The sequence below is a fragment of the Vombatus ursinus genome, unplaced genomic scaffold (genome assembly GCF_900497805.2).
Source record: "Vombatus ursinus unplaced genomic scaffold, bare-nosed wombat genome assembly UNPS02014789.1, whole genome shotgun sequence".
NCBI classification, from domain to species: Eukaryota; Metazoa; Chordata; class Mammalia; order Diprotodontia; family Vombatidae; genus Vombatus; species Vombatus ursinus.
Genome location: NW_020954567.1, coordinates 6,730,680 through 6,743,886, shown reverse-complemented (window position 1 = coordinate 6,743,886; position 13,207 = coordinate 6,730,680). Strand labels below are relative to the sequence as shown.

General features: G+C 37.8%; 1 protein-coding gene across 1 annotated transcript in view; it reads left to right on the top strand.

Annotated features, from left to right (window-relative positions):
- Positions 1-13,207, top strand: part of ADCY10 (adenylate cyclase 10) — a 127,725-nt gene that overhangs the window by 73,090 nt on the left and 41,428 nt on the right. Inside the window, 3 exon segments of the mRNA XM_027868597.1 lie at positions 3,079-3,353; positions 6,462-6,598; positions 12,068-12,196. Coding sequence (XP_027724398.1) covers positions 3,079-3,353; positions 6,462-6,598; positions 12,068-12,196 — 541 coding nt within the window.

Genomic DNA, 13,207 nt, shown 5'->3' with positions numbered 1-13,207 from the left:
TAAGCTCAGGGGCGTGCTGGAGCCAGCTCAGGCCAAGGCCAATTGTTAAATTTTCAGTGTAAGCATTTACTCCTTGAAAATTAGCAAAGGTTACAAATCAAGGCTTGATTTATTGTTTCGTTGATTGTCTAGACTTAAGAAAGTGATGGCGTAAAAGTTAAATCAACTAAGATTAAATTTAAAAGTGTGTTGTGTGTACATTCCCCCCCTCTACTGTTAAATATTTATCAGTTCCCTCCTACATAAATTCTTTGTAAAAACAGGAAAAGCCATCCTATCAGATTCTTTCCTCACCACACAATTATGGTATTGCTATTTAAACCAGAGAGAACAAACAGAAAGAAACCTATAGACCAAGGCACTGAATACAGCAAAATTTTTCAATAAAATATTAGCCAAGTATATTATTAGCCCATACAATATGTATTGAAACTCCAGGTTTGGTTTTTACCACAGATGGAAAGTTGTTTCAATATTAGCAACATTCGAAGCCCAAAGTGACTCAAGAAAGCCCCTCACACAGGAGAGGGCATTCATCTCCACTAATTAGGAGAGAATCCCATGACGAATGGGCTCCAAAATTTGGGTTACATTCACAGGATGGAAAAGGTTGAACTTTGTTATTACTATAACTTGGATATGTATTTTTGAATATGTCAAAAAGTGAAGGGAAAGGAATAGTGTTGACTGAAGCCTATTCCTGATTAAACAAAAAAAAATAAGAACATTCTTCTGGAAGGAGTTGGAAAGGAATGGAGTGTCCTTCATTCTGGGAACAAATACTACTGACACTTACATACAGATCTACTGAATGTATGTATGTATGTCTTCATGAGAATACTACTTTTCAGACAAAATGTTTTGTTCAGAAGGCGTAAGTTGGGGATGAGATATTAACAAATTATTTACTTGACTTGAAAATAAGGTAAAGTCAATAGGAAAAAAGTATCTGCCCATAAAGGAGAGAAAGAGAATGCCTTTTATTGGTATTTGGTTCCCTTTGGCTTGTCATGGTTTTTTTTCTTATGCCATGGATTTGTTTACTTGCTTAGGTTTTTAGAAATTTTATAATTCTTATGCCCCTATCCTTCCCCACCTGGTTTTATAATATATGTTTGTGTATATGTCTATCCTTTACCTGTCCCCACCTCAAGTAATGTTGTTAAAATCAGGGACTGGGTCATTTTCATCTTCATTTTTTATGTCCTAGTGCTTGCAAAAAGGATGCACTTTATAAATGTTTGCTTAATTAAACAGAATGTCATGCAAACTTCCTCTGGAAAATGGCTTTAGTTTAGCCAAAGATAATGGCTTATATCTGTCCAGAACACACTTACCCATTGCCACCTGGTGGCAATTAAAAATATTACAGGGGAGGTTGACAGGAATAGGAAATTCAATTCATGCCAGACTCCAAACCAGAGTAGCAGCTGGTAGTTATCAACTGAGATATCTTGACAGTATGTCAAAGAAAAAATATTAATGCTGTACTCTGCGTTTCAGGTCCAAATCTGCCATTAAAAAGTATTTTAACAATTATTTTAGATCCAAATATTTCTAGCTTAAAGAGAGAAATGTTCAAAATGGCATAGTTCCTCCATGCCTTCAGATCTCTCTCTACCCTAAGACAATCTGAGGTACCACTTACAGGAATCTCGGAGAAAAAAGCCACAATATGAAAGCATGGTTTTGTATTAACATTCCAAAACAATAATCACTAACAATAGTCATTTAATCTTCAACTAGAACTACCCCATTCCTTCTTGGATCATTCTCTTCAAGGACAGAAAGGGATTCTCAATGATCAATATCCTAACCCTTTCTCAATTAAAAATAGAGCACTAATTCTAGGTGGATCTTAGCTCAAAGACTTGCAGGGTTGGTGAAACTAATGATCTTTTTTTCTTTAGTATTTTATTTCCCCCCAGTTACAGGTAAAAACAATTTTAACATTCATTTTTAAAACTTTGAGTTCTAAACTCTCTCCTTTCCTCCCCTCATCCCCCAATTGAGAAGGCAAGCAATTGGATATAGGCTATACATGTGTAGTCATGCAAAACATTTCCGTACTAATCATGTTGTGAAAGAAAACAAACAAAAAAAAAATCAAGAAAAATAAAGTAAAAAAAAAAAAAAGTATGGGAGGCTAATAATCTTAACCAAACAAGGGATACCATTTCTTCAAAGTTTGGTTATCTGCCTTAATCCCAATTTCCTAATCCCTTTTGCTCTTAACCCACTTTATCCAAGTAGATAAGCCTGGAAAGGACTTTAAGACTTCAACAATGTTTCTTAATATTTCTAGAGAAACCAAAAGGGAAGTTTTAAAATATGCTTCTGGAGTAGCTAGTGGATAGAATGATGAGCTTCGATCAGGAAGATCTGAGTTCAAATCCAGCCCCAGAAACTTCCTAGTTGTGTAACCCTGGGCAAGTCACTTAACCCTTATCTGCCTCAGTTCCTTATCTGTAAAATGGGGACACACTGGAGAAAGAAATGGCAAACCACTCCACTATCTTTGCCAAGAAAACCCCATGGACAAAGGGTTATGGGGTCACAAAGAGTCAGTCATGACAAGCACATGACTAGTCATGTGAAGTGCTTACACTGGCTTAGACAGTAAAACCTTTAAAACTAATTGGTGAAAGGATTGTCTATATTAGGAAAAAGTGTGTGTTATCTATTTTAGTGCAATTGTATTAATATTTACTACTGTAACTCAAACTTAGAAAACAAAGTGATATCAAATAGATATCCTTATAAGTGTAAATGTATTGATAAGATAAAAATGGTGTTCAATTAGCACGCCAAGTGTTTACATGTAAACATTTTTAAACAGAAGTTCTTCCTCCCTGTGATTTTGTTTACACTATGAATTTGTACTGTCCAGATGTTCATAAATTTTAAATGAGTAGAAATGGAATTCTTGAGATTTTGTTGTATTTGAGAGGTTTTCTTTAGAACTGATCACTTTTAACTGCAAGCACAACAAATACATGCACATACACACTCTTCCCATATAATCATGAAAATTGAAATCTACACCAATTTGGGTTTTGTCTCCCCTGCCTTGTTCAGACAAGTAAAGAAGAAAAGCTCATTTTCATTATTGATGAAGCCCAGTATATTGACATAACCTCTTGGGAATTCTTGGAGAAGCTGATCCAGAAACTCAATGTGTTCCTTATCATGTCGCTATCTCCTTTCGCCAACACCCCCTGCCAATCTGCTATTGCCATCATGAAGAATCGGAACACTACCTATATCATCATTGGTGAGATAAGTTCAAAAGATATACAGTCCAAGGTCTGTCTTGACCTCAATGTGGCCAGCATCTCCAAGGAGCTGGAAATGTAAGTGACCCCATTTTTACTCTGGGACTTTGGTAACTAACACCTCCAAACAGGTCAGGAAATCCTGAGTGAAAAAAGAGAAAATGGCTATCATCCTCACAGTTGGGCTCTACTCCAAATCATAGTAGTCTAGGAACATAGGAGAACAGATCTGGGAGGGCAAAGTCAAGTGGCCCATCCACCATTGCCTTCTGAAAAGATCAAGAGGCTGATTACTTACTTATCTGGCTGATCTCCAATGTACATTTAAAAATTAGGTATCAAACTATAGCTATGGTCTTCTTTTACTTCCGATCACCCACTGTGATGGTATGAATAATTTGTAGCCTAAAGGGCTCCATCCCTTAGAAACAATTTGCTTTCATTCTCCAACTCCAGAATCCATTGATTCTGGAGAATCCTGTGTGGTATGTAGTGTTATGATAAGGAACTGATTATCATAATAGCTACTGGTCCCTCACCCCTAACCCACCTGAGATATTGCCCACTCTGACTTCTGCTTAGGATTCTTCTGCCTTTGCTTAGTGGCAGAAGACCATAAAAAATATCACTTCCCTTTTCTCCTAACACAAAATGGTAGTCAAGGGTATGTGCTCCCTTCAACTGCAAAGAGGTATCATTATGGACGAGGGTCAGGAGGCAAAGTGGCAAACTCTGGCGCAAATAACACCATCTCTACCGTCTCTGAAGACTACTTGGCTCTTGGTCGTCCTTAAGGATCCAGATTTCTATGAGGGTGGGTTCAGTTTGAGTCGAGGATCTGCAACCAGATCCTCACATTTAATCAGAAGGAATACTCTATAGTGTCTGGGGAGTGAAGCTGCCTCAGAATTCGCTGGGATCTTCTTGCCCAGGTTGATTCAGGGTCAGTCAGACAGGATTCTAGGGGGCTGAGGGTTATGACTAATTGTACCTTCTTATTTTCACTTTGCATTTCTATACAGGGTGTCCCAAGAATCTCAGTCTAGTCTTAAGCTTTCATAATTTCAGTAGTATAAATGCTACAAACTTAGGGAAAAAAAAACATCATTTGAAAGGTTGATTTACATTTAAAAATACTTTAAATATTTAAATTTAAAATACATTTAAAGTATGTCATTAAAATTCAGTGTAGTTATGGTCTTGTGCCATATATACATTGTTTTAGTTGATTTTTAAACTTTGCCAAAACTTTCATTAGGGGTTGCCCAGTGACTGAAAGGATTGTGTTTGAAGGCCTAGCCTCAAGAGCATTCAAAGAATGAGGTTTTGATGCATACGCTTCAGGTTTGACTTGACCCCACAATATAAGTCTAATGGAGCTAGATCAGATGACTAAGGTGGCCAAGACAGAAGACCTCCTCTATAGATCCACCAGTCTGAGGAAGTATCATCCAGAAACTCCTTCACATGCACTGAATAATGACAGGGTACGCCATCTTGTTAAAATAAATTTTAAAATTTATTATTTAAAACTCACAAAACAAGTGTGAAAATAATTAAATAATTGAACTTTCAAATGATTTTGGGGGGATAATTTTATAGCTTTTACTTTTGAGATTTTTAAAACTTAAAATTACACGAAGACTTTTGGGACACTGTGTAATTCTAAAACTGGTAAAGACCTTTGAGAAGCCATGTATCTCTCAGCAGAATTGCACCCAAACAAACAAAAATGATGGAATTCTGTTCCTAGGGTTGAGAAGGGAACTTGGTTGATTGAAAAGGGGATGGCATGGTAGTTACAGCTCCAATACCATTCTTTTTTTAAAGTTAAAAGGGGCTTTCTCTATACCATGAGGTGAAGATGGCACCTTTGCCCTTCTCTATTGCCACATAGTATTAGCACTGCCCCTGGTCCTGCCCCTCCTACCCTGTACTGGAACATATTGGTCAGGCTAGACAGCAGCTTGAGAAGGAGGAAGAAGGCTTTGTTAGGGGTACGGTTTTCCTTAATGTCAATGTGTTGGGGAAAGAGAGAGAGAGAGAAGTCAACCTAGGAGGAAGTAAAGGGAAGGTAGAAGTGGGTGCTCAGTTGATAGAGAGAAGAAAATTGAAAAAGGGGTTGGAAACTAGGGGGAGACAGAGATGGAGGGGCCATATAAAGGGAACAGCAGGAGTAGAAAAGAGAAATGTGATCAAAGAAAGGCCATGGTCCAGGTCAATGGTGTCCAACTCAAAAAGAAACCCTGAGGATCCCTGCAGACCATATGTTGACTTAGAAAGCCACATGTTACCATTATTTATGTTCTTTTGTATATTTATTTATTTTTGTTAAATATTTCCCAGTTGCCCGTGCTGGGGACAATGGCTACCCATTTTGATGTGGCTACAAATAGTACCCTAAAGGTTAAAAATAATATTAAGGGTTGCTTTTCCAGTACTTTTCCAATACTAAAGTCCTTTCCCCATTATCTTGAAATACCATAAGACTTCTCCTTATTTTGTAAGACCGAAAGAATTGTGGGTTTTTTCTTCCTTACCCTGTGTCCTCCTACCCTTCTTATCCTGTCAATCATCTTCCTCATCCTATGTCATAAAATTCTTCCTTAATCTTCAGCCACCATAAAACCCTGAAACTGTCATCATCCTGAACATCTACAGGCTTTCTGTCTATATAAGCCTAGTTCTCCAAATATCAGTACCTTTTCTACTCAGCCCCGTGGCTGTAGTAAAAAGGTCAGTGTGTGTAGCTTTCACGTAATAAAGCTCCCATTGGTTAGCAGAAAGTTGTCTAAATGAATTCTTTCACACCTGAACCGTTCTCCCAAATCCGACCTCAACAGTTTGATACCTCTGGTCCAGGTGATATTATTAAGTTGTGCACCATGCTGCTAGTTGAATGATGGTTTGCTGCTCAATTCATCCTCCTCTGGTCATCATGTCTTTGCTTCACCAGGGTATTCCAAGAAGAGCATTAAAGAAAGAGGGTGGGAGTGAGGAAGAGGAGCAAGGGAGGAGAAAAGATTAAGGGAGAGGAGGGAGGAATTAAAGCCATTTCCCTACAAGTTTTCTGGCGATCAGGAAGCTGTGAGGAAAAATTCCAATTTATACTAACCCCCTCCCATCTCCCCTTTATCACAGAAAATTTTTCGACATAAGTAAATTTCCCATTGCTTCTTTTTACAGGTACCTAGTGGAAGGAAGCTGTGGGATTCCATTTTATTGTGAAGAACTGTTAAAAAATCTTGACCATCATAAGGTACTCACTGTCCATCAATATCAACCAGAAGAAAAGTCCAATGTGAGCTGGCATGCCCTGTTCAGTAAGTCACACACAATTACAGTTTTTTCTCCCTTTATTTTCCCATGTAAGTCTCTTCTCAGAGGGAGTAGAGTATTCTGTGATGTGTGGTATGTTCACGTGGTTGAAGAAATCACCCACCAGTCCTCAGCTAGTCATGCATGCAAATCATATTTCCTTTACTGATTGCATGGAAAAGACCCACTGCAGACTCCAAGGCTGGTTTGAACAGCAATAATTTCTCAGTAGGTAGGGCAAAGCAAGATTGATCCTGGGGAAACAGAATCAAATGATAAGAGAAGCAAAGGACAGGGATAAGAGAGCATAAAAACTGGGGAAGATTAACCAACCTATAGAACCACGTATGGTTCTATATGGGCATATATAGGCAGCTAGGTGGCATAGTTAATAGAAAACTGGGTCTGGAATCAGGAAGACCTGAATTCAAATCTGGCCTCAGACACTTACTAGCTGCGAGACCCTGGGCAAGTCACTTAACCCTGTTTGCCTCAGTTTCCTCACCTGTAAAATGAGCTGGAGAAGGAAATGGCAAACCACTCCAGTATGTTTGCCAAGAAAACCCAAAGGGGTCCTAAAGAGTAGGACACAACTGTAGAATGACTGAACAACAACAAAAGAACCATATATGAAGTTAGTGGCTAGGTTCAGGGGTGAACTCCTGAGGGTCAGTAAACTCCTTGAAGTGTATTCAGAAATAGGTAAAATATTCATGAATGATGGACTATCAGAAATTATACAAGCTAATAGTTTAAGTCTTAGAGGCAGCTAGGCAACAGTGGATAGAATGCTGGGCCTAGTGTCAGGAAGACCTAAGTTCAATTCTGGCCTCTGGCACTTACTAGCTGTGTGACCCTAGGCAAGTCACTTAACCTCTGACTCAGTTTATTTACCTGTAAAATAGAACAGTAATAGCACCTTCCTTCCAGGGTTGTGGTGAGGATCACATGAGATATTTGTAAAGTCCTCAGCATTTAAGGCCTTCTACAAATGTGATCCCAATCTACCTTTCAACCTTTAGTGTGTTTTTTAAAAACAATTGTTCTTTCCATTTACATTATGGTAGTCATCATGTATTATGTTTTCCTGGTTCAGCTTGGTTTAGGTCATATACATTTTCACATGTTTTTTCTGAATTCCTTATATGTGTTTCTTTCAGTTCATTGATACTCCATTACATCCATGTGCCACAATTTGTTCTGCCATTCCCCAGTCAATAAGCAACCATTCTGTTTCCAGTTCTTTGCTATCACAAAATTGGTATATTCTGATGTATACAGGGCCTTTCTTTTTTAGACCTTCTTTTGGTATGTGCCTAGAAGTGAGAACTCTAGGTCAAACAGAATGCATATTTAAGCCAATTTTCAAAAACAATTACAAATTGTTTTCCACAACAGTTGGATGATTTTACAAATACTGGTGTATTAGTTGGCCTGTCTTTCCACAGTCCCTCCAACATTAACCATTTTCCTCCTTCTCCTTTCTTGCCACCTTACCAATCTGCAGAAAACTCTGCCCCAATTTCCTGCTTTCCTGATTAATGACTACCTCCCCTTGGAACAACATTTGAAGATGTACCCCAATGTTGCTTTACCATGTGTGTGCCAAGACTCACTCTCCAGATTCCTCTTCCTCCTCACCTGGAGATTTTGCTCTAGCCATTCCCCCATCTTGTAGTTATTGTATATATTGTTTTTCTGGTTCTTCTTACTTTGTTAGCATTAGCTCCTATGTCTTCCTATGTTTCTTTGAGTTCTTGATATCCTTCATTGAGTGTAATAATATCCCAATACATTCTTATACCATACTCTGCTTAACTATTCACTGACCAGTAGGCAACCACTTTGCTTCTAGTTCTTTACAACCATTTAAAGAGTAGTTATGTGCATTTTGATCTATATGGGACATTTCTTTCTGTTTTCAATCTCCTTGAGGTATATATGCCCAGCAATGGGACCTCTGGGTCATTTTTTAAAAACATAATACTAATTTATTTTCCAAAGTGATCAGACCAATTCACACCAATTCCATCTATTTTCTTATGTTTTTAAAATTATGTGACCTTTTATATTTAGGCCATGTCCATTTGAAACTTATAGTGGTATTAGGTGTAAGTTGCAGACCTAAATTTATTTTTTTGTCAAACTGCTTTCCAGTTTCCCCAGAAGTTCTTGTCAATAGGGAGCCTTTCCCCAAGTGGTTTAAGGTTCTTGAGTTTATTACACCCTAGACCATTGAGTTAAATTGTTTCTGTTTTTTATTATGAGTCTGTTCCATTGACATACTTAAAAATTTTTTAAAATAAGTTTCAAATAGTATTAATGATTGCATTTGTTGAGTGCCTACTATGTGCTTGGTACTGTGCTAAGTGCTGGGGATACAAATACAGAAAGAGAGAGGGAGAGAGAGAAAGTTAGCCCCTGCCCTCAAGAAGCTTGCAATCTAAACTGAAAAACAGTGGAGAGGGTAGCTGGGTAAGTTACCCAACTCTGGAGCATCACAGAAAAGTCAGAGAAGTCCCAGAGTAATGCAGCCAGATGAGAAATGAGGAGATGTCCTGAGCTGAGATCTTTCACTCTCCAGTTACAGAGGCAGAGAGTAGTGATGAGGTAGACTACCAAGGCTAATGAGATTTTACAGGATGATGAGGTTCTCCCAATAATGAGCTTTCTAGGGCATGGGGAAGTTGTTAGAGCAGCCTCACAAGAGGGCAGCCAGGTCGGAAATGAGTCTGAGGTCTGGAAATACTATTCCGCCTATTCCATCTTTTAAAAACTGTTTTCCTTGAGATTCTTGTCCTTTTGTTCCTCCAAAAGAATTATTATTTTATCTAGTCCTGTAACTCCTTGGTGGTCTGATTGATATAGCAATAAATCAAGAGTTTAGATAGTATTTTTGACAGCAGATTTATTGCTATTGAAATAATCAGATTGGTTCTGTATCATCTTTTTTTTTTTAATTTTTCGGTAGTTGAGGTTAAGTGACTTACCCAGGGTCACACAGCTAGTAAGTGTCAAGTGTTTGGTCTGAGACCGGATTTGAACTCAGGTTCTCCTGACTTCAGGGCCAGTGCTCTATCACTGCACCACCTAGCTGCCCCTTCTGTATCATCTTTTAACTGATCCCATTTACAATTAATTGATTTTGTCCTGTAACTGCCTAAGTCACAGTTCTTTGTCTCTGAACTTAGTTCAGAAATTCAGCAGATCTGTAATGAGTTAAGTTTAGAAATCTAATCCTGCTAATCACCGTTCTATTCTTGTATCAAGGAAATCTGTTATGCTTGAGGGGTGCAGGTGGACACCAGGGAGTCTGATTTGGTATCTTTACACGACCAAGCTATGTCTGGGTCAAGGATGTCTGGTTCGTTTTCCAGAGAAGTCTGATCCACTGTCTCTAACCCTGCAGGTGGACTCAAACAATGAGCATTTCTTAGTCACAGGAAGGAAGGAGGGGAGCGTTGCTAGTGCCTCATTCCCAATTTCCAGCCAATCATATTGTCCTCCACACCTCAGCCCTGTAACCGATCACACTGATTTTGCCACTCATGATGTTGAGCTCTTTTAACCAATCCTAACTTGTTCCCCACCTACGAAGTCCTGTTCTTTGTTCTGTACTCCCCAAAACTATAAAAGACAGAATTGCTGAAGAAGCTGAGATCCTGTTTATTGGTAAATTTGTGCTTTACTAATAAATTGATCATGCTCAGAACTTTGTGCCTCAGTCTACCTTAATTCTGTTACACCATATTCATAAGTCCTTATTTCTAACTGCTTCTCTATATAAACCCTCTGCTCTAGCCAAACTTCCTTACTCATTGTCCCTCAAATATCCTTTCTCTATGCCTTTGCGCATGCCATTCTCTCTGCCCAGAGTGCTTTCTCTCATTATACCCAAAGAGCTATAACATTGTGTATGCCTTCTGACCCAGCAATGTCATTATTGGATCTGTTTCCCAAGGTGATCAGGAGGGGTAAGGTGAAGAACCTATATGCTCTAAAATATTTATAGCAGCCTCTTTGTGTTGGCAAAGAACTGGAAATTGAGGGGAAGCCCATCAATTGAGGAATGGCTAAACAAATTATAGTATATGATTGTGATGAAATACTATTGTGCTATAAAAAATGATGAGCAGGTTGATTTTAGAAAACCATGAAAAGATTTGTATAAATAATGAAGAGTTAAATGAGCAGAACCAAGGGAGCACTATATATAGTAACAGCAATATTGTTTGAAGAATAACTGTGAACAACTTAGCTATTATGAGTATTATAAATATTCAAATCAGCTACAAAGGACCCATGAAGGAAGATGCTATTTACCTTTGTCAAAGAAAGAACTGATAAACAAGTATGCATAGTATGGTTTTACATATGTGTGTATAGATATCTATTTATCTATCTATCTCAAATGGTGGCCTTCTCAGTATGGGGTGGGAAGGGAGGGAGACAGTTCAGAACTGAAAATGTAACAAAAAATTAATTTAGTTTTTAAAAAAGAAAAAAAATAGTACAAAAACAAAACCAACAATATGATACTTTTGTATTTGTAATTGCTTATGTACATGTCATCTCTCCAACTAGGCTATGTACTTCTGAATGGCAAGGGCCATATTTTAGACTTCTTGCTGTCCTCCACAGAGCTAAGCACTATACTTTGCACATCATGGCTGCCCCATAAATAACTATGATTATTAGACTGACTGAATGAATGAATCTTGTGGTTTTCATTGCCAGTAAGGATGGTAATCAATGGTTAATTACTACTACAAAGCTTTCCCATTTTGTTACAGATCCAGGTCTAATAATAATACTTGAGTATATCAATATTGCCAATTAAGAATACTTTCTATAATTTAATCTTTCACAGAGAGGATGTATCTGTATACATGTAGACATATACACATAGGTGTATATGTGTATACACGTAATATGTGCATTTATATATACATCTACACATTTGTATGTGCATATACACATAGTTTGGCTTTTAGGAAGATGCATATATGTAAAACATAATAATGCAGTGTAATATAATGTGATACAATATATTATGTAAGTATATATAATCTGTGTGTGTGAGTACACATGAATAAAGCAAGCATGTTTCACCTAACAAGATAGTGTGTTCCTGAAAAAGAAAATTTTGAGTTGGGAAAAATGCTAATGGAATTGGGGATCCTTTTGTAAAATAAATAATTTTCCCCCAATTATTCTTTTTCCATAATTTTGGTTTTCATTTATTGGGTTTACCTAAAGGAAAATCCACTTAGACCAGCAGCATTCCCTCTTCTACCTCCCCTTATGTCTATATAAACCCACAGAAAGTCTTTGTCTGCTGGTTACATGAGAGTGGCCTCAATTCCTCTCAAAACATCAAGATTAATAACAAAAAGGAATGAAATTATGAATTTCCTTCATCTTTTCTCTTTCGGACTCCTCTATCTTCTCTTATTTTTGTTATTTCTCTACAGAAAACTATACTAAACCCCAGATGAACTTAAATCTATTTTCTTCCTCTTCCAATGAGGATAGAATAGAAGTGTGTGACATTGCCTCCGGTGTCAGATTAAAAAATATGTCACCCCCATCAACATTAAAAGGTAAAGAAAAACAAGGCCTTTGCCTTCCTTAGCTTTGATAATCTAACTTCTAAGAAGAAAGAAAAAAATACTAGATCAGATCCTTCTGTTCAGTTTTGGGCATAGCTCATTCTCCATTCTGTTCTGACATACAAGTATGTATGTGTGTGTATGCATATATGTATGTGTGTATGTACATGTGTATATATGTATCTAGCTAGAGATATCCAGCAAACAGTTGGACATTATTATATTAAAACTTGGGTGAGAGGTTTACTGGAGATATAGATTTGAAGATTTGGGTGTTTTCAGCATAAAAGGGCTAGTAGTGGAAGCCAGGGAGATGGATTAATCTCTGGGGAAGATACCACATTGCAAGAAGAGCAGAGAGGCCTGAGGCCTGAATATGAGAGAATTCCCTCAATCATGGGGTGGGAAGAAGAAGAGGAACTAGTGAAAGAGGCAGATGAGTTGCTACAGAAGGTAGAGGAAAAACCATGATAGTGTTCTTTCACAAAAGTTAAGGAGAGAGTTTCAAGAAGGAAAAGATAATTGACAGTGTCAAATATATCACAGAAGTTAAAGAAAATAAGGCCTGAGAAAAGGTTACTGGATTTGGCAAGAACCTCTCTCCACACAAATCCTTCATTTCAGTCAGACCAGCCTCCTTTTTCAGAACTAGTTCTGCCCTGTGTTTCAAATGGAGCCATTTGACTAGCCTTTAAACCTCTGGCTTTTGTTGAATGACCAATAATAGTCTCCAGCCCAAACCTCTATGACTCACTGTTAAGGTTTTGATGTCTTAGAATGAGTGTAAATAGCAATTGTTTTCTGTTCGAGCCACAGGCTTTAAGAGTCTTCCCCACCCAGATTGATATTTTTGTGTGGTAAATTAAGCCATCTTTTGTCTCAATTCTTACTTAGCCCTTAGTCATTGAAATGGGTGTTTCCTCAGACAGACTGAGGCCTGGGAAAGACTTTAATTTAGAAAGACCAAAGTCATCCATTGCATCTTGGACCACTGCCAGTTGT